This window comes from Choloepus didactylus, chromosome 2 (assembly GCF_015220235.1).
Source record: "Choloepus didactylus isolate mChoDid1 chromosome 2, mChoDid1.pri, whole genome shotgun sequence".
NCBI lineage: Eukaryota > Metazoa > Chordata > Mammalia > Pilosa > Megalonychidae > Choloepus > Choloepus didactylus.
The window spans coordinates 211,820,413-211,842,675 of NC_051308.1; the positions used below are offsets into that span (position 1 = coordinate 211,820,413).

At 40.5% G+C, this 22,263-nt stretch overlaps 2 protein-coding genes across 8 annotated transcripts in view; both read left to right on the plus strand.

Annotated features, from left to right (window-relative positions):
* Window positions 1–3,292, plus strand: part of INPP5B (inositol polyphosphate-5-phosphatase B) — a 46,412-nt gene extending 43,120 nt beyond the window's left edge. For 4 of the 5 annotated variants that reach the window (XM_037827668.1, XM_037827669.1, XM_037827670.1 and 1 more), the window contains 4 exons: window positions 558–642; window positions 1,015–1,142; window positions 2,210–2,321; window positions 2,453–3,292. In XM_037827668.1, the coding sequence (XP_037683596.1) occupies window positions 558–642; window positions 1,015–1,142; window positions 2,210–2,321; window positions 2,453–2,568 (441 nt within the window). In that variant the 3' untranslated portion in view covers window positions 2,569–3,292. Of the gene's footprint in view, window positions 1–557; window positions 643–1,014; window positions 1,143–2,209; window positions 2,322–2,452 lie in introns of those variants that run through there. The other variant, XR_005215430.1, reaches the window with a different exon arrangement.
* A 1,061-nt stretch (window positions 3,293–4,353) lies between these two features.
* MTF1 (metal regulatory transcription factor 1) overlaps window positions 4,354–22,263 on the plus strand; it is a 45,838-nt gene continuing 27,928 nt past the window's right edge. For 2 of the 3 annotated variants that reach the window (XM_037827672.1, XM_037827674.1), the window contains exons 1-2: window positions 4,354–4,419; window positions 6,050–6,508. In XM_037827672.1, coding sequence (XP_037683600.1) covers window positions 6,101–6,508 — 408 coding nt within the window. In that variant the 5' untranslated portion in view covers window positions 4,354–4,419; window positions 6,050–6,100. The remainder of the gene's footprint in view (window positions 4,420–6,049; window positions 6,509–22,263) is intronic. The other variant, XM_037827673.1, reaches the window with a different exon arrangement.

Sequence of the window (22,263 nt, forward strand, 5' to 3'; positions counted from 1 at the left end):
TGAACTATACATATAATATTGATATTATTCAAGTGTAACTTTTGAACAATATGTATAATGTAGTTATTATTAACACAGTTTTATGACTTTGAGTCTTTTTATAAAACAAATGAATATAAAGTATCCTAGGACTAGTGGAAACACCTTTATTGCCATAACCTTGTTAGCACAAAGCACTTGGATGCATTTTGGCTTAAAAATTTTATATTTTCTTGTTTTACTTTTTCTGGTTAATGTCTCCATAGCACTTCAGGAAGCTGAGCTACTTTTAAGTTTTCCCTTTACATCAGATTTTCTTATCATGTGTACTATGTCCTACCCATAGTTTTATAATAGACGCCTTGTCATTCTAAAGATCTTTTGGGGAAGCATGCCTGGGAAGTGCTGCAAGATGAATAAGCCACATCAGCTAGATCAGATTGTCTACCAGGGTGATTTAAGGATCTCACCACACTGTTCCTTTTTGCACTATAGCTGGTGATTATATTTCTAGGCCAGAAAATCACTGCCAATTTTCTGTGAAAATAATTATTTTGTGACTTTTTTCCCTTTTGCAGGAAGATCTGTTTCAGCAACCAGGCCTGAGATCAGAATTTGAGCATATAAGGGACTGTTTGGATACTGGAATGATTGACACCCTCTGTATCCTTAAGACATTCAGCTGTGTTTGTGTGTTTGTGTGTGTAAGTGAATATGAGTAAGAGAGGTGAGAGAAAGTAAGTAAGACTATTTTAAGGCTCAAAAACTTATATTTTATCCCCTGCTATTATATTTTTCTTACTTAAAGTTTGCATAGAGAAGACTTTACAACTTTAAGCAACCTATATAGCAAGAACTCAGGAGGGCCTGGCTGAGCTGACAAAGAGTTTGGTCCCTTCAAGATGTCAGGGTGGCATCCTAAGTCTGATCGGAGAGACTGGTTGGGCAACACTTCTGGCATGTGCTCGCTCCTGGGCCTTTTCCTAACTAACCATGGGCATCAGCATCAAATGTTCCTTAACCATGGGCCAAAAGCTGCTAGCAATCATTCTGTAGCTGAGGCCTTGTTGCTTTTCCTGGAGAGCCTCCCAGAGCCTGTCATTTGTTACAGTGCCTACCATAGCTGTTTGGAGTGTTCTGGCAACCACACAGCAAGTAAACAGGTGAGGGGATGCACTGAGCATCAGTGTACACATCACTAGCCCCAGGTCTCATTGGACCTGAGGAAACAAAGTAAGTACAGTCCTTCAAATACAGTGTCTTAGAAACCCAACTCCGTTTCTTTCCTTCCCAAACCTGTTCTCCCTCTCATGTCCCTTTTTCTTTTTATGGCATCATCCTTAACTCCAGTGACTCAATCCTGAAACCTGAGTTCATTTCTGACTCCTCCCGCTCCCTCACCTCTCACATGCCAATTCCCATTGATCTATCACCCACCCTTTCACCTCCACTTTCATTCCACATACCTTGGTTCCAGAACCTGCATTCAGGCTCCTCCTTGCTGATTTGTTTACACACTGCCTTCATATTATGTTTCCTAAAGCTGTCTTTCATCATGTTCCGATGGTCAAAAACCATACATGGCTCTCCATTGCCAGTGAGTCATTTTCTTAAACAAATATCCAAGACCTAGTTGTTCACACATGCAGTAGGCCAAGCAGAATAATCTAGAAGACTTGTTAATAATATAGGCTCCAGTGCCTCACCCCAAATCCACTGAATCAGAATCCCTATAAATGAGGCCCAGGAATCTACAAGCTCCCCAACTGTCTGATATGCAGATAGGCGGGGTACTTATTGAATTCCAGCCTGATCAACTCTTCCAGGCTAGTGCCTATTAAAACTGTTTTGCTTCTGCCAAAATTGACTTTTCACAATGTGTTCTACTTGTCTCACTGTTTACCTTCTCTTGCCTTGTTTTATACTTTTCTCTGCCCTATGCACCCTAGGTCCTGCCTCTGCAAGTCCAATCTCGTCTTATATTCAATATCAAACTTAATTGTCTTCTATTTCCTGTAGTGTTTTGAAAACACACAGAAGTTCAACCTCTAAATTTATATAGTGCTCAATCTATGTCTTTTGGCACTTGGGCCAAGTGGTAAGTGATCAGAGTTTTCTGTGCGCCATCTTATTTGTGCAATTGGATCATGTACTTAGTTCCTGGAACATAGTAAAATCTTGGCAAATGATTGAATGAATGAGACAAAACTCCCAGTTCTCCCTCTTTCAGGTCATCTCCACTCTCCCCATATTCCACAAAAATGTCTTCAACTACTTGATGGCGTTTTTGCAAGAATTGCTGAAAAATTCAGCAAAAAATCATTTGGATGAGAATATTCTAGGTAAGCAGCCAGGTGTATGTGGGCAGCATCTCCACAAACTCAGAAACTCATTATGAGAAATGTGGTTGAGGAGGGTCCCAAATCCATCAAGTCCACTGCTGAATCATTTGTTTTCTTTGTTTTTCATGCAGCTAGCATATTTGGCAGCTTGCTGCTTCGAAGCCCAGCTGGTCACCAAAAGCTTGAAGTGGCAGAAAAGAAGAAGGCTCAAGAATTTATTCACCAGTTCCTCTGCAACTTATCTTAAGCCTTCTATCTCCTTCCCTATTTTACTGGAGGCAGCCAATTACCAGCCCCACCTATTTCAGCTCAAGGGATGCCTTAAGAGGTGTGAGGTCCTCTTGGAAGCAAGAATGGTAGTTGCCTGTTTTCTGAGCCCAGATCCTCATGGCTAGCACACTCAGCGCTATTAAATTGTGAAAGATACAGGGGAAAATCCACAACAATAAAACTGACATTTGGTGTTCAACTTTAGTTATTTAACACAGCTAGATCTCTATTCCATCTTTTAATTTAAAAATTTTTAAAATAACTTTACTTCTTGTGCTCTTGCAGTATGCCTTCAGGGCATAGTCAGTACCTTCCCTGTGTCCTGGGATGAGCGCCTCATGATCAGATATCATTTAAACAAACTTTGGAGTCCTGAAAGGAAAGTGAGTTGGACAGTAAGAATGCAGATGGAAATTGCTGAATAAACAGGCTGCACCTCAGGGGCTTCCTGTGCTCAGTCTGAGGACATGTGTATATGCATATGGAGACCCTATCCTCCACCTACTCAGAAGTGGCTCAATATTTGAGGCTGGCCACTCAGTCTCTGAGGGCAACAGTGTCTTGAAAATGAAAGCACAGAAGAAATCAGTGTTCTGGTGAAGTAAGTGGGATTTTCTGGGCCAGCAAATCCTCCAAACTGTATATAATGCATCCCTTCATTTGTGTAATATATTTTGATGATAAATGTATTTTTAACAGTGGTTGTTGTGTATGTTTTTCTCTCTCTAAGAGATGGCAGCTCTCTACAGCTGGACCTTTGTGGCTTAAACATTGGGGCAGCTGGTCAGAGACCAAAGAGACATTTACCTGGCTGCCTGGTGGCTAACAGACTATTCACATTTTTCAAGCAAAAGATGTTACAGACATGGCCTGAACCCCTCAACTACTGGTTGTCCCACTCTGAGTATTCTAGAGAGGAAGTTTATGGGGAAAACAGGCAGTGGCTGCTGAGAGGAATCATCCAGGCATTTGGGTTTGAATGAAAAAGAGCCTAGTGAAGGCACTGGCAAGATGGTGACTGTAGTACTCAAATGCCATTGCTTGGTGGCAGAAAATTGTGGTTTTCGAACCTGGCCAGTAGGATGGCAATGTGAATGGTTAAAGACAGAGAATGACCTGTAGGTGTAGATGGAGTTGAGTTCTCTTGAAGCCAACGATCCTCTGCAGGGAAAAAAAAAAGTTGGGCAGCCTGGACAGGAGTGTGAGAAGAAGGAATTGGAAGCCTATGAAAAGAGAGGAGGAAGAGGCGGCAGCCTCTCTGGCTGGGTTTGGAATACTCCTACTTCTGCCTCTTGGGTCCAGTCTTCCTTTCTTAATTTCTCCACTGAGTCCCTAACCAGCCAGGACCGTCCTGCCTATATTAACTTTGATGGGTGATGAGGGGGAGCTGAGGCCACAGAAGGAGAAATCCGGGAATGCCATAGTCTTCCAGGCTCTCCCCTTGCAGGTCCGAACGAGGATCCTTTTGGTTAGCTGGTCTTTACACTGTAGTTGTGCCTGCCAGGGAGAGGGTGACCAGCGCAAGCCTGCCTGAGGTGCCTTAAGAAAAATGGTTGGGTGCTCGTCTGGAGCCGCGGGAACGAACTTACCGCTCGGGCCGCAACCTCGCTGTACCTCCCCTACCCCTCCCCGCTCGCCAATTGGAGGCTCGAGCTCAGCCCCCAGACCGCCTAAACCAACCAGAAGCACGAGGGGGAGAGCGAGCCGCTTTCCCCTCCTTCCTCCGGAAAGCGGAAGCGGAAGTGACGCTAGGGGAAGGTGGGGGCAATCATGGTGCCGCTGGGGAGGGGAGAAGCTGCTACTGCCGCCGTTGCCGGGAGCCGCGGAGGTAAAAGGCGAAACTAGACTCGGCCTGGGCTTGGGGCTTCGCGGGGGGGCGGGGGACTTGGGCTTCCTCCTGAAGCATTTCCCAGTAGAGACCCCAGTCCAGTCACTATAGGGACCCCACCCCTCCTCCGTTTCCATGGGAATGGGTATCCAGCCCCCCTCCCCTGTTTCCATGGAGACCCGGACCCTGCCCCTCTTCGCCGGGTTTGGAGCCCCCAGACCGTCTGGGATTTTTTCCGAGTAGCTCTGAGCTGGAGCTTTCCCAGACTAGTTCTTTTCCCAGCCTCCTCTCAAGGGTGCTCCGTTCGTACTCCTCTTTTGCCACCCTCGAACCTCCTGGTCTGTTTGTTCCGGACAGTTGGTCTGCGCGTTGCCGCCGATGGTGCCAGGACAACCCAGTGGTTGTCTTATCTCTCCTCTCAGATGTGGCGATATGTGCATCTACGGCGTTGCGTAAGCTAGAGCAAGGGGTCGGGCCGGTTCCTCCCGGATCTGATCCCTTGGCATGTCACTGGTAATCACCTCTGTCTAGCCTATTCACTACGTAAAGGCTCACTTTCAAACCCAGAACAGAAGAGAAAGGTAAAGTAAAAAGTCAGACGGAAAACTAGAAGTGGTATGCTGATTATCTGTATATTCTCTGTTCTGCCTGTCATACCTACATTTGTAGAACCTGCGTGTTTGCAGGTGATGGAAAAATCACTATTCCAGAACAGGAAGGCTTCAGATTTGGTATTTTGCTTAAGTGAGTATATCTGCAGGTCTTTCATTCATTTAGCTGACATTTCCTGAACCCCTAATAAGCTAGGAGTTGTAGAAACCAAAATAAGTAAGACTAATTATTCCCTCACTGCAGAGACCCTATTATTCAAGTATAGCTTTTGGTTAACACCAGATTCTTTTAAGAGAGAATAAGATAAAGTGATCTTCATTAGACATGCTTGATTAGGGAGCAGTCCCTCCACTCAGAAGCTGAAACATCTGTTCTTGGAAGGAGAAACAAAATTAACACTTGTTCCTCTACTGTTTGTCAGACACTGAGCTTTACATACACTATCTCTTTTATTCCTCATAACCTGGAGAGAACAGAATAACAAGTATCACCTTACATGTAAGAAAAATGAAGCATAGAAAATTACTCAAGTAGTAAGGGGCAAAGCTGGGGTTTGTAGTTAGGTCAGTCTGGCTTCAAAGCCTTGCTCCTTCTGTCATTGACTGCACCAGCTTACAGTCTGATTTAGGGGATATTGGAGTGGAGTTTTCTTACTTTAAGATTTACAGCAACTCAGCTTTGAAGCAGCACTTGTTCTCTTTACTCCTTTATCTCCCTTAGGAATTTTGACCAATTTTCAAATTGTTTGGCAGCAAGGCACATTCAGAAGGTTTTATGAACTGATTTGCTACTTACTATTTCAGTTTTTTTTTTTTTTTAGAAAGGCATTGCTTTTCCTTAAAAATGACTTGAAGATATCAAAGTTAAACTAAAAAAAAAAAAACTATTCTCACAGAAGATGAATTTTTCATTTGCTTTGACCTGCCCTTTGAATAAGAGGGAAGGTGAGCCCTGTGGCTGCTGAGGAGGCCCCTGGGTCCTATGGTATGGCTCTAACTCTGGCCTTGTTTTATTGCAGACAGGTCATTACCTTTTCATTTCTCACAATTGGGCTGAACACTATTGAACCATGGGAGAACACAGTCCAGACGACAACATCATCTACTTTGAGGCAGAGGAAGATGAGCTGACCCCCGATGACAAGATGCTCAGGTTTGTGGATAAAAATGGACTGGTGCCTTCCTCATCTGGAACTGTTTATGATAGGACAACTGTTCTTATTGAGCAAGACCCTGGCACTTTGGAAGATGAAGATGATGATGGACAGTGCGGAGAACACTTGCCTTTTCTGGTAGGGGGTGAAGAAGGCTTTCACCTAATAGACCATGAAGCAATGTCCCAGGGTTATGTGCAACACATTATCTCACCAGATCAGATTCATTTAACAATAAACCCTGGTTCCACGCCCATGCCAAGAAATATCGAAGGTGCAACCCTCACTCTGCAGTCGGAATGTCCAGAAACGAAACGTAAAGAAGTAAGTAAAATGGGATGAGGGCTTTGTTTGGCATTGGGGAAAGTCCTTTGCACAACTCTTGTTAGCAGTTTTTGTTGGGGTGTAAAGGTATCCCTGGGGTTAGGGCCTACGGTGGTTTTGCTTGTCAACATTGATACATATGCCTCACATTTTCTTGTGACTACATTCTGCTTTCTAGAACTTCTGGTTTGTTTGACCTCATTGAAATTTTGGAAAACTAAATATAATTTCTCAAAAGTTCTTCCCCACATCATAAATGAAATAGAAATTTCACTAAGTGATAAATCCATGGTTCTGATGCTGACATAACTAGTTTTGGTTTATCTGATAATGAAATAACTGGATTTGGCTTATCTCTGGGTTGCATATAAATTCTTGAATATGCTTTATTTTTCTAGATAAGTGGTAAATCCATGGTTCTGATGCTGACATAACTAGTTTTGGTTTATCTGATAATGAAATAACTGGATTTGGCTTATCTCTGGGTTGCATATAAATTCTTGAATATGCTTTATTATTCTAGTGAATGTTTAATGAACAATAAAGACTACCTTTTTTTCTTAAGGAACTCAGGCATTAGATGGTAAATGAGAATAAGTTATCTAAAATAAGTTTTCACATTCATCTTTAACTGATGTGAATAAAGTAATACATGTCAGAATGCCTTGGAAACTAAAGCATTGTACAGATTGTACTAATGGTGCTTATTAGCAGAATAGCAGATATAATTTAAAGGCGATGATTTACATTATCCAGGAACTGATTACAAGTCAAGGGAAAAAATAGGTCACTGGCAAAGTTGCAAGGACAGAGACTAAGTATAAGATGTTACCAAACATAAATAGGGAAAACTACTCAGCAAAATATTTTCCTTTTTTGCTTGAAATTAGAGAACTTTGTTTTACAATCATCTTCAAGAGTCAAGGCTACTGGGTTGGAGTTGGTAGTTTCAGGTATTTACTTCTAGCTATTCCAACATATTAAAACCTAAAAAGTGTTGTCTGTATAGTGTGTAAGAATGTCCACCAGAGTGACCTCTTGACTATTTGACATCTCTCAGCCACTGAAACTTTATTTCGGTTTATTTCACATCCCCCTTTTGGTCAAGAAGCTGTTCTCAATCCCACAATGCCGGGTCCAGATTCATCCCCAGGAGTCATATCCTGCGTTGCCAGGGAGATTTACACCTCTGGGAGTCAGGTCCCACATAGCGGGGATGGCAGCGAGATCACCCGCTAAGGTGACTTAGAGAGGGAGGGCCACATCTGAGCAACAAAGAGGCACTCAGGGGGAGACTCTTAGGCACGATTATAAGCAGGTTTAGCCTCTCCTTGCAGCAACCAGCTTCATAGGGGCCAGCCCCAAGACAGAGAGCTCAGCACATCAAGCCATCAGTCCCCAGCGTTTCATCAGCAACAGTCCAAGTGAGGAAGTCCAACACCTCTGCATCCTCCCCCGGCTCTTCGGGGGGCCAGCTAGGGACAATTTTGCCCCCCAGTAGATATTTGGCAAAATCTGGGGCCATTTTTGGTTGTCGCATTGGCGAGGCACTACTGGAATCTAGGGGGTAGAGGCCAGAGATGTTACTAAATATTCTACATTGCACAGGACAGTCCCCTACAACAAAGAATCATATGGCCTGAAATGTCAATAGTGCTGAAGTTCAGAAACCCTGCTCTCGATTATTTTCATGTGTGCAGCTGTCAAGTTAGGCGCCTCCTCCACCCCACCCCATCCTGTTTCATCTTTATGCAATGGAATGTAGAGGCCAGCCTGTAAAACTTTCCCTACTAAATTATTTTTTTCAAATATAATTTTTTTTATTAGAGCAGTTGTAGGTTTACAAAAAAAATCATACGGAAAGTACAGCGTTCCCTATACCCCCTCTCACACACCTACCAAATCTTATATTGTTGGTTTCAACCCAATATTTGAATTTGTCAGCGTTCCTTTCACTTCAACAAACATTTATAAAGCAAGGTACTGTTATGCTTTGTGGGGGTTGCAAAAATGACTGATAACTTAACAGTGTAGAAATAGAAATACATTTATACCAGCAACCATAGCATCAGGTACAGTGTGAGAAATGTGAAGGAGAGGCACAGACATTGCACTGGGCGCACAGAGAAGTCATCTTTAGCTTCAAGGATCAGGAAGGTCTGTGGAAAAAGTGGCATTTGAGCTCGTCTTGAAGAATGTGAATAACTGCGAAAAAAAGCTAGAGGGAAGGCTTTCCAAGAGACAGGAACAGCATGAATAAAGGAATGGAAGTGGGAGAGTACGGGCCATTTTCAGGGAATAGTGAGTTGTCCTGTTAGGTTAGAAGAGAGGTTCAGCATACTTTTTCCATAAAGGGTTAAGTAATAGATAGTCTAGGCTTTGGGCAACATATGGTCTCTGTCATATGTCAATTTTGTTATTTTAGCACAAAAGCAGCCGTAAACAATACGTAAATGAATGAGCCTGTATGTGTTCCAATAAAACTTTATTTACAAACACAGGCAGTGGACTGGATTTGGCTCACTGGCTGTATATAGTTTGCTGACCCCTGGACTAGAACACACAGAGTAGTAGGAGACAAGGATAGAAAACAATGGAGGTCCAAACAAGGAAGGCAGTGAAAGCATGCTAAGGGGTTTGGACTGTATTCTGGAAGTAGTGGGAAACTCTTGAAGGTTTTTGAGCTAAGGAGTGATGTGATTAGAGTAACATTTTAGAAAAAGATTCATTTGGTATCAGTGGTGGTTCAGAGACAGAAACTGGAGACAGATTGCCCAGTTGGGAGATAGTTGTAGTCGAGGTTTGGGGTTTCTTTTAAATTTGATGAAGGATAGAACCCTTATACATGTAAACAATCTAGAGCTTTGGCAGGAGTGGGTATGAGAGAGGGGAAAACTGGTTTGTCATTGGATTTTGAAGAGTGAGCCATGAGTTGGGCATGATTCAAAGGTTTTGAATCATGTTGACTGGAAAGATTCACCCACTTTTCCAAGTGTGTTGCGTTTCTACTGTTCTTAGCAAAGGGCCACATAGTTGATTGCCAGGGTTCTCTGCCCTTGAAGATCCTCAAGTCTATAGAGTACATTGTGATAAGTATTTTAATAGAGACATATTCATAGTGCTATGGGCATGCTGAGGAGAAAGTGGCTAATCCTGCTGCCCCTGGGAATGGAGATTCCAGTAACAGGAAGGAGTCATGAAGACAGGAAGAGGAGAAAGTTTGGTGGGGAAATTGATGAGTTTAGTTTGGAGTATATTGAATTTATGGTCGTTGGAGAAAAGTAAAGCGAACAAGTTGAGAAGTACATTGAAAGTGTAGATCTGAAGTTGAGAAAATGGCTTGGAATTAGTATTGGGGATCCACAAAGGGGCAGTAGTTCAAACTATGGGAAGTTTACTCAAGAGAAAACTAAGAGTTGGTCTGAATTTGAGGCTTGGAAAGAGAAAGAAGAACCAGAGAAGATCGCAGTGGTCAAAGAGATGGGTGGAATGCAGAGTTGTGGATGCTGAGAGAGAGGAGTTTCAAGAATGAATATTCTTAGCTGACTCTGCAGAGGGGTTGAGGAGAGGAAAAGAAGCCATTAGTTCTTCCAGGTATATAGTTGTTCATATCATGAGAAGACTTTCAGTAGAGCACTGGGGCCTAAAGCTAGATTTCTAGTGGAGAAGTAAGTGGATAGTGAGGAACTAGAGGCAGGAAATGTCAACTGTTTTTTGTTTTTTTTTTTTTAATTTGGAGGTTGGAGGAAGAAGAGTTACAAGGCAGTAGTAGCTAAGGAGATTGAGTAATTTGTTTTTTAGTATAGAAAATTTGAATGTGGTTTAGAACCTAAACTTTAGACCATCCTCAGTTAATGATTATTAGGTGAAAAGTTTCATGAGCAAATGTTTGAAACCAAGACAAAGGTTTATTACAGGATTTTTCAGAGCCTTTAACGTGCTAATGACTAAGAAGGAAGGAAATGCAGAATTCTGCAGATGTTTCAGACTTGGGAAACCTTTCTCATGTCTCATTTCCACAGTCCAATGTTTTATGGAACAAATTTTGAGAGATGCTGATCTAAGGCAGAAGAGACTGCAATAGTAGGAGGGAATGATTACAAAATCAGTGATGTTAGCCCTTACCTTCCCATTTTGTGCTATTTGCAAATTGTTCTGTACCATTTGCAAGCCTATTTGCCATTCATGTCTTCAGGCCATTGATGTTCATTTCGAATAGGACAGGGTCAAGGATACCATGAGCACCTTGTTCAGTCTGCTGTGGATTTAGCTCACTGTACTCTCCTCCTACCCAAATTTTTCCATTCTAGCCGTGAAACCTAATGGATAGGTCTGTAACAGTCTATAAACTATTCTCTAAATCAGTAGGTGTGTGGTTGATTGGGGATTGAGGGAGAAGCAGCAGTGTGTTTAGTCTTTGAAAATCTTGCTTAACGACCAGGCATTCAGAAGACTTTGCCTCCCTGAAGCACCATCTTATCTTAGCTTTTTGCTTTAACAGTGATTCCCTTCTCATTTAAATCCATTTAATTGGACTAAAGAGGCTGATATTTATGTCTATTTGATAACATGCTTCATGATCTCATCCTTTTTTTATTTTTTAACTTGGTCTTTTTCTCTATCTCTGCATCCAGGTATTACTCTTAAGAAATCAAATCGTTTAATAACTGGTTAGTCTTGGTTTCCTAAGCAGCTGATTTTCTGAGTCAGATTTTAGCCTGATTTTCCAGTTTACCTCTAGTTGTTCCATTGTTTCCTCAGTGTGTACAGGCTTACCTGTTAATTCATTGTTTTTCCCCTCCTGCTTTTCTTGTGAAGAAATAATCCAACCAGAACCTTGCTACAGATACAGTCTTCTCCTACCACAGAGCCACTGGTCATTTTGGCTCTAATTTCATATATCTTAGTCTCATAGTTGCTATTTTACTACTGGTTCCTTATTGAATTGGTAGCTTTGAAAAGTTTCTAATCAAATATTGTCATTCTGCCAAACAGCAACATTCTTAAAGGTTGTTCCTTCAAGACCTTTCTCCTCTACGTTTCTAGGCAGCTGTTTTTCCTTTAGTTGGTTTAAACAGTCCATGGTTCCCCAAACTTTTTTACATCTGTTCCCTTCCAGAGAATCTGCCAGGACTATCTAGTTATCTGTTCATACACCTCTGTCTGAAACACATTTGATGAACATAATATACTCCCACCCCCAATGGCTAACTGACTGTTGCTTTACTGCTGAATAGTTGGCAAAAAAGTATGAAGAAACCCAGGAATCATCATATGCAAATATGTTGTTCTTGATGCACTTCAATGAATTCCAGTTCATTGATTGAGAAGGAATATCCTTTTTTTTTTTTTTTTAACCAAGAAGCACAGTTACAATGCTGCTTTATGAATTAGGCTGCTATAGTGCTGCCAGATCTGAGGGATAAATTGCATGGTCAGTGGCACATCCAAGAGATTTTTCTTCAGTGTGACAAATTTTAAATATAAAAGTAACAGAAAAAAACTTGATCCAATGTTTCAGAGCCTTTTTGCAATGTGTCCTTTCCTTTGGGAGGCCTACTTTCAATCTTATTTCTCATTATAAATCCCTCAGGCAAACCAGGATGTTGCTGACTCTCGGAGGGAACCACTCACTTTTTTAGTCTTTGCATACTGTGATTACATTTCTTTGCAGGTTCCCTTCCGAACTCCCACGGAATTGCCATTCAGAACTAGGACAGATGGAGACTGTTTCCACTTGAAATCTTGGTGTTAACGAATCATTCATTCTATCCACAAGCTTTTACTTATTGAGTGCCTATTTTTGTGAAATATTAGGAAGTACAAAGAAATAGACCCTGCTCTGAGAGGCTTGGAATCTCATAGAGAGACTGCTAGTGACAATACATGCAAGGTTCTGTAAGAGCCCAGAACAGGGAGCGTTTTCTCATTACCATCCAATGAAGCTGTTTTAGTGGTGTATCCACTATAGGCCTGCATGTGTGCTATGCACACCCCCCATTAGTCATCACTGTAAGCCCACTGGCATGGGAAAGGGGAAGGGATTGTTCTGTGTATATTGTTTTTTGAATGTGGTGCTGCAGGAATAATAGGCCTCAAATTTATATATGGTAAATGTTAGGTATTGCTCAGTTTTTGCTATTGTAGGGCATTGACGAAAGAACCTGAGTTTTAATGATTGCTTCCTCTTATTTAAATCAAACTTGTTTTTAAAATTGTTTCTGCTCTGATGGGCAAAGGAATAATTTAGACCTGGGTTCCATCTTGGCTCTGGTATAAGCTAAGTGTGTCACCTTGTGATTAATTTCTGTTTTCCTCTTTGTAAAATGGAAATTAAAATATACCATTGCATTTTGTGAAGATTAAATAAGATTATTCATATATAAATCTGTATTAGTGTATGCATAAAACATTTAGCATAGTGTCCAATTTGTCACAGTTTTTCAGTAAATGTACAGTTACTTTCTCTTCCTCATAGACCCACGTGGTTCTTGAAGGAGGTATGGAAGTAATCTCCAGTTTACAAAGAGGCTGTGATGTTAAAATATTCTTTGTCAGGAACTCCTTAGGAAGCATTTTCTCCTTGAAACAAGGTTATAAACTGTGGTTGGGTTTCAGACAGCCCACAGAAGTCTCAGTAACCCCTAATTAACTGAACAGTTGTACTTACATTGTTATACTAATACTGCTACAGAATGCAAACCACTATTTATAACCATGTTTCCAAATGAGACCATGTACAGGGGTACTGTGGACACCAGCCTTGCTACAGATAATCTTTTGCTATCATACTCACTCCCTTTGACTTCTCTAACAACAGGCCACTGAAAGTTATGTCCAAAGTGGTTAATTGGGGCACCAGCCAAAGCTGAGGGCTCTTATAGCTAAAGATTGAGACCCCTATTTTACCTGGCAGTGGCAGTGGAGAATGGATGAGATAACTAGTATCTGAGTGCCTGCTTTGTACCAGTCTCTGTATTAGCAGCTTAAATATAGTTTTGTTTCTAATTTTCTTAACAACAACCTGTTTCACAGATTAAAAAGTGGTGGCTTAGAACCATACGACTAGCAAGTGGTAGAACTGAGATTTGAACTGAGGACTTTCTGGATGCCAAAGCCTATGCTTTTCCACTGTAACACACACCACCTTCCTGAAGACAAAAGGGAGAATCAGACACTGAGACCTGTGGCTGTGAAAAGGGCTGAGAAACGAGGAGCAGCAGGATGGCATTCGTTCTGTGGGGGAAAAGGGTAGAGTCATGGGAACAGCTACGTGAATTCAACTCTGGTGGTGGGTGATAAGAGGTCTGTTGAAGAAACGGGCAGTTCAGAGCTTAAAGTTCTGCTCTGGATTCTTTGGTTGCATGTAATAGAGTTGAATAAATGAAATCAGTTCCAGCATGGGGACAGGGTTGGTGTGGAGAGAGGGAAGGGAAGTCTCTAGTGATGGAGAGAAAAGGGCAGTTCCTATGGCCATAAGAGCCAGGCCGATCATTTATTTATAGGTATGTATGCCAGGTGCTCAGAATCAGGGACTCCTGTCCATCCTAAGGAGGGGACTATACATGTATATAGAATCTAGTACTCTAACTCTCACTTCTTTTTCCTCCAGCAGAAACCCAGCCTTTTCTCTTCTCTGAAAATTTTTAAGCTTCTGTCTCCTGGAGTTCCAGTGTTTAATTTCTCACTTTTACTTATCTCATTCACCTTTCCTTCTTCTCTGATTCTGTTATTTAACAGGGCAGTCATCTTTGTTAAACGTTTCTGTGTGTTAGAACGGCTCAGAACACTTTAACCACCATCAGTTCTCTGAGGGCTCATGCTTCCTTGCCTATTATTAGCAAGACTCTGTACTAAGCACAAATCCTTAGTGAACCTAACCTATACTCCTTCTGTGCTCCTTTAAAGAGTAATTGATAACTGTTTGAGGCCATACAGGAAGATGAAAGTGATGTCATTCTTAAGCTCTTTTGGAGAAACAAGTTTTCCTTATTATCCAGTGGCATCATCAGTGACATTATATTTCTATTATAGATTCTTTCATTAATTTTGGTAGGCAAATTAAGTATGTGTCACCCTCCCTCAAGTTCTTCAAATTCAGCTGAGACATCACCTCTTCTGAGAACCTGCCTTAGTCATGCTCACGTCTGAGTTGGATGCTTCTTTTATATAGTCCCATGGAATGTGGAACATTCATATCATTACGACTTCTCACGCCATATTCTTGTTTGTTTTTGTGTGAGATTCTCCTCTTGACTTTGAGCTCATAGCTCTAGGGCTATATCCCTTTTTTCGGTATTCTTCACACCTGGAAAAATATAATGCACGGGATATAAATTTTGAATGTATGAATGATAAACCTTAATTTTATTTAAATGTACAAGAAGTTGCAGAACCCTCTCTATGTAACCAGGAAAACCTACATTTTTTTTGCAACTTCCTGTCCTGAGCCAGTTTAAGGAGATTCAGTTTTCTCTTTTTGTAAACTGGGTGCTATTTTTAAATGATTCTGAAAGACACAGACTATTGACATGCACTTACTGTCTCCTTCCAGATAAGGTGAGAGATATCACTAATTTATTCAACACATTATGGTGGGGAGCAGGCATTTGCTTTGACAGTCAACTGTCCCCACCACCTATAAATACAAATACCTTCCCCAATCTTGTGTCCTCTCCTAACTTTCTGTCCTTTTTCTTCTCAGCCAAGTTTCTTGAAAGAGTAGTTATTTATTGTCTCCAATTCCTTGTTTCTCCCTGACTCCTCAGCCATTGCATTCTGCTTCTGGTCCTACCACTCCAATGAAACTAGTCTTGCTAGGGGCAATCATGACCTTTTGAGTTGGGTAAATCTTAAATGCTAAACCAGTCATCTCTGCTACATTTGACCTAGTTGACCAATCTTCTTGAAACTGTTCCTTTAGTGTCCTTGCTACTACTTTCCTCAGCATGGTTTTATTTTGCTAATTTGTTCATTCATTCATTCATTCAACAAATATGAATCAAGTGCCAGTTATCTACAAGGCTAGATCCTGAGACTGTGACACTGAAAAAGACAGACATGGCCCTTGCCTTCATGGAGTTTACAATCCAGCCGGAGTAGTCATTCGCTCATCTAGTTCAACAGTTATTTATTTAGTCCCTGTTGTCTTCCAGTTACTGCTGTGCCTAGCAACTAGATAACTATGTAAATTATTTAATTATGTAATTATTTAATCTTAATTATATTTTGTGCTTTGAAGAAATACAGGAAACTATAGGGGCCTATGTTTTAGTTTGAGATGGGGCGAAGAGCAATCGGGAGATTTCCTTAAGAAAGGAACATTTAATGGAGGCCCGATTTGTCTAAGTTAAAAAAAAACAAAAACACTGTGAAATTGGGGGTTGGCAGGGCAGGAGAGTGAAGGGGTAGTTAATTATTTGTTGCACTGTTACTTATAAAGTTATCAACTGTGGTATAGTCTGAAGAACGAAGCTCTGCTCTTATCGTTCACTGTTGTCACAAGCCTTCTAATTAGCCATGCAGATTCCTTTGTTATCTCATTCACAGTCCCAGTTCTCCTTACTGGTCAGTGATTATTTTGAAATCTCTATCTGGCAGCATCAAAAGAGGTTCTTGGTCTTGGTGGGTAGTCAGGATTTATGCATGAGAGGATAATTAACAATAATACACTTACTAAGTGTCAAATGAGTAGTATAGTTAAATATTATTGGAATTGAGAAAGGGGTACTGTTACCTAGACATGGGGTGATTGTGGAGAGCCTTGGACAGAATCAGAAAAGCAGAGAAAAAAGGAACCAGGCATTCCTCGTGGTGAGAAAGGAGAGAGTAAAGGCAAGAAAGTGGGAATTCAGTGGTGCAATTGGGGAAGGGTATACTGTTGACACAGGCCTAGACAGAGCTGACCATTGGACTGATTACAGAGTATTGTGATAGAAGATGAAAGGACCTGTGAAGGGCCTTGACTAGCAGGCAAAAGAACTGGGACTTTATCATTTGGGTAGAAAGATGGCATGTGTAGATGTTGTTTTAGAAATAATCAGGCAATGATTGACTTCAAAACTAGGCATACTAGCACATGAGAAGAAGAGTGCCTAGACTAGTGAGTCAATTCAGTTCAACAGATATTTATGGAGCACCTACCGTGTGGTAGTAGCAAGAGTAAGGAATGACCAGGTGAGAGCATTTGCCTAAGTGTTGGGAAGATGAGAGAGGGAGGCGGAGGGATGAACTCGGGCCCTCTCTTCCCCTCACTGGTTTTAGGGGTCCACAAACTAAGGCCCAGAGGCCGGCCAGATCCCTCCATGTGACTTTTTTGTACAGCCCTTGAGGTAACAGTGGTTTTTATATTTATAAATTGTTGAAAAACATCAAAACAAGAATATTTCATGATTCATGGCAATTATATAAAATTCACATTTCAGTGTCCATAAATAAAGTTTTATTGGAACACACCCATGCTTTTCATTTACTTATTGTCTATAGTTCCTTTCACATATAATGGCAGAGTTGAGTCCCTGTGACAGAGACCATATGTCTAGCAAAGCCTGAAATATTTACTATCTAGCCCTTTACAGAAAAAAATGTGTGAACTCCTGAGTCACACCCATCCTTATCTCTATTCTGCTGTCTCTGAAACTGAATGTCTCTCTTCCTACATGAGGCTTTTCTCTCCACCAAGGCTTTTAATCTCTCTTCTTAATGTTATTCCCTAAATCCCCAATTTCTCCCTTCTCTTTTTTCCAGGAGTTTTTTCCATCCAGGTATGCCCAAGACTTATCCTACTTGAAAAACAAAAACAACTTCAACTCAAAAATCCACTATGCTGCTTTCCATCTCTACTTTCTACTTCCACTTCACCTTTCATTTATTCACTTAATTTAGACTTAATCTGACCTCATCAATCCATTAAAACTTGCTAAGGCATTGGTGAACTCCTATGTGGAGATCCAGTAATTTCCTCATTCCTTATCTTCTTTGTTTTCTCTGACATTTTTACAGTTTTGATCATTCCCTTTTCCTTGAGAAACTTGTTCTTTTGGCTTTTGCACCATCATCATTCTCCTTTGTTTCTCTTTCTACTTCTGCAGCCCTTTCTCCCACTCACCCAGTGAGGGCTTCCTTTCTTTTACCAGTATCTTAAACCTTAGTAACTTTCAGGGGTTAATCCTTTGTCCTCTTAAAGGAGCTATTACTTTATTGAGTGCCTCCCCTATGCCACTCATATTAAAATGCTTTATACACATTATTCCTAATCCTTGCAACAACCATGCAAAGATAGGTTTTGTTTCCTCCATGTTATAAATAAGGATATTGAGGCTTAGTCAGTTTAAGTAATTTTCCCAAGGTTATACAGCTAGTAAGTAATACAGCTGGGACTTGAATCTGAACCTACTTTCGTATACAGGTAAAGTCATCTATTATCTGTGTAGCAAAGACTCCTGCTGTATACTTTCTTGGCTTACAGCTTGTATGTCCAACTGTCTTCTAGATAATTCACCTGAAAGTCCTGGAAGCACTTTATACCCAACTCACCATTTCTACCTAATCCTCACCCAACCCAAAATTGGCAGTGTGACCATCTATCCTAATCATCCAGGCCATAAATTCGGGGATTGTTCCAACCCAGCTCTTGAAGGGCTCGGGCTGGCACAGCCCTAAGACCAAAGAACATGCCAAGCAGAGTCAGACATGACTTCTATTAAGACCTAACAAACAGGAGAGGGTCCTCAGTAGTGGCCTTCTGAGGAAAATGAAATCACCACACCATAAAGGTGGGGGTGCAAAGGGGCAGCTTATAAGGGTTTAGGACAAAGACGTTCCACAGGGTATGAGAACAGAGTTTTAGCAGGGTCTCATGACACAGGGGTCTGGAGATTTGTTATCAGAGGTGATCAGGGGAGGGGAGTTTCAGTGCTTTACAAGATAAGTGTACAATACCATCTGTACATACTTTCTTCCCTGAGGAGAGGGAAGTTACTGTACATAGCAGTAACTAACTCAATATGGAGAGGGAGTCCAGACCCTGGGTCTCCACAGGGATTGAACTCAACTTCCTCTTATCCCCTAGCCCTTTCATCTCCAGCACCCAGTGTTTACTATAGTTGATAATTTCTTCCCTCCATAATTTCTCTGGAATTCATCTCATAATTTCCACTGTCGCTTTCCTAGTTCGCTCTCTCTCATCTCTCTCCTGGACTGTTGTCCCTCTTCTCTTAACTTCTGTCCCTTGTACTCTCTTTCCCTTCCAGTCCCTCCTCCACAAGGCTGCCACAATTCTGTCTCTTAAATCCCGTATCTGATCGCATTGCTTTCTGGGTGAAAACCTGTAGATGGTTCTCCATTATCCTATTCTACTCCTTAACTTAATTAAGGAGGCCTTACCTTATTTTTCTAGATTCCTCTCCTGCCAATCTCTCATATACTGCAAGTGTGTTTGTGGTTCACTGTTCACTGTTGTGAACAGTTCCCATGCTGTTACCTCTTTCTAGAATGCCTTTCTCTTCCTGGTTTGTCTGAGGAACACATTTTCACCTCCTCCCTTAAAAATAGACAAACAGGTGGTAGGACAATAATGTAAGTGTATTCAAACAGTGCTGTGTGAGTATGATTGAAAAGGGAAGTCTGGAATCATGTATGTCACTAGAAGGAAAGCTAGAGGATAAAACACGGAACTGTGTAATAGTGAAACCTATTGTGGATGATTACTGTGGTTAATTGTACAAATATAAGAAAGTTCTTACATGAACTAGAACAAACGTACATCACTAATACAAGGTGTTATTAGGGTGGTATATGAGAAAAAATACAATTAATGCAAACTAAGGACTATAGTTAACAGTAACATTGTAATATTCTTGCATCAATTGTAATGAAGATACTATACCAAAGCTAAGTATCAATAATAGGGGGTATAAGGAGTAAGGGATTTTTTTTTTTTTCAGAGCAATGAAAATGTTCTGAAATTTGTTGTGTTGGTGAATGCATAACTCTGTGATTATACCAAGAGCCATTGAGTATACATTTTGGATGGATTGTATCATGTGAATGAAACTGTTAAAAAAAGACACAAAAAACTAGACAAGCAAAAAACGCACTGAGTTCAGAGAGAGTACCTTAGCTTCTACGCTTTCACTGATTTTTGCTGTCTCTGAGAGGAGTTAGGTCTTCTCTTTTTTATGTTCCTAAAGCACCTTATGCATGTATTTGTTATAGGACTCAGCGTACTGTATAATAATGTGTACACACATCTGTTTCCTTAAGAGTGGAGCTCCTTAAAGGTACAGATTTTGTCTTGTCCACCTTCTTATCTGTGGTATCTAGTCTGGTGCCTGGGATATAGTAGTTCAGTAAATGTTTGTTCAGAGAATAACAAACAAAAGTGTAATTGGAGATATGGACTGAAACTTTGGAGAAAGATTAGGATTAGAGATTTGTGCACATGAAGATGTTGGTTAAGATTAAAGAGTAGATAATACTAGCACCTTCATATGTATGGTGTCAGTTCAAAAAGTATTTTCACAAATTTTTTATCTCATTTTGTTCCACTCAAAAGCGCTATGAGACAGGCAGAGTAGGCATTAATATTCCTATTTTAGAAATAAAGATCCTAAAGCTCAGAGAAGTGAAATGGCTTGCCCAAGGACTTGAACATAAGTATCAGAATTCAGTCTTCTGCCACTAGTCTAATGCTGTTTCCATTGCACCAGTGTAGACATGGGAAAAGACTTGAGAGATGAGAGATAAGTTTTGGAGTACACCTACATTTGGGAGTTAGGGGAAAGGAGTGGCTCAGGGAAGGAGATAAAGAGTTCTCTGAGAAATAGGAGAAGGACAAAATGATACTGCTTTTATGGAGAGGAGACATCATCAATGAGGTGTATTGCAAATTGCACAGGAAAAATGGGGAAGGATGAAAGAATTTAACCAAGAGAATAATTTTAGTACAGTGAAGCCAGCTTGCCAAATGGTTTGGTATACTTGGGTGTTGAAGGAATTGGAGACACACATAGACTGCTCTTTTAAGGAGTTTGGCGGTGAAAGGAAGCAAAGAGGTTGGTAGCTGGAGAAATGTCATACCACCAAATATTCCAAGAAATTCATGATACATTGTTTTCATTTTGTAAGCTTGAAAATTTGCTGTGGGAACTATGCTGGGGAAATAATTGCTTGATGATTGAATATATAAATTTCAGGATGTTTTAGACTCTGATGGTGGTCAATTCAGCCTTCATGTAGTACCACAGGACAGGGTGTGGTATTTGTCAACCAAAAGCTTGGAAACAGTCTAAATGTCCATCAACAATAGAACAGATAAATAAATTGTGGTATATTCATACAGTGGAGAAATAGCAATGAAAATGAAGAAACTATTGCTAACATGCAACAGTCTGGATGAATCTCAACAAACATAAATTTGCAGCAATCAGCCAGACTATATGATTCTGCTTATAAAGAACAAAAACAGACAAAGCTAATCTATTGTATTTGAAATTACATTCGTGGTTTCCTTTGGTAAAAAGGAAGGGAAAAGTGACTGGGAAGGACTGCAAAGGGGTGCTGTGGAAGTGCCAAGAATGTCTTGACCTGGGTCGTGAACTTTATAATTCATTGAGCTGTGTACTTATGATTTATGTATTTTCTGTAAGCATGTCATACTTCAATAAAAAGTTAATTAAAAAAAATCATGGTTTTAATCAGTGCATCACAGCTGTCTTTAAGCAGTATTTAACAGATAAATATAGTTTAAAGGGGCAATAAAAATACTGAATGTATAAAAGACAACCCTTTAAAGTGAATTCAAAATTACTTGCTTTTTAATTCAACTACTTCTATTTATTTCTTATTCATCTAAAACCTAAAGCAAGAAATTAGATAAAAATTTTAAAAGATACAAAAGAAAACAAAACTTGTTAATGATAGTTGAGAATACAGTATTTTTCCCCTAATTACCCATATTCCTCACTTCTATTATTTCTTCCCTCTCATATTTTCTTATTTTCCACAGTTCTTTTCTACCTTCTTTCCCACTTCCTTTAATCCTCCAAGATCATTTCCTAGGTAAGTGGAGATTTCAAAACAAGAGCATACTGGGAAGCTAGCTTCCCAGGTCATCTTAGGACAAATGTAGCTCTTCTTTCATATCTCCTATTTTTCTCTTCCTCTTGTCCTCAAATTCCATAATTTTTTCCGCCATCTTTTTTTCTCACATCTCTCCCTCTGTTCTCCACCTCCATACTTCTTCCTAATTATACCATGTCCACCTGAAGCACAAATAATAGTAAGAGGACATCAATCAGTATTTGTCCTCCACAAAATTATGTTCTTCTTAATAACGATTAAAGCTATGAACACTGTGTTTATGGTTGTTCAGATGAAACAATAAACAGCAGTCTTTCAATGATAAATACAAAGAAACTGCTGCTTTTGCCTTTCTCTGTGATTTTCCACACTCCAAAACTCTGCATTGGTTTTCAACCGATTTTCTGGCCCAAAACACCTGAGGGACATACCATATTCCCATCTCAAAAGTGATTAAGGTAGTGATTCTTGGCTGGAAGTGAAGGAGAGGTAGAGTGTAAAGAAAGAACGAAGGGGCAGGGGATGATAAATAATTTTGAAAAAGCTCAATGCAGATTATCTACTCAAAAGTCATTCACTTGACTTCTACTCTAGAGGCTGGAAAACTAACATGAATGTTCCAACTTTCATTGAAGCTAAGGGATAGCCATGTGACATAATTCTGACTAGTAAGA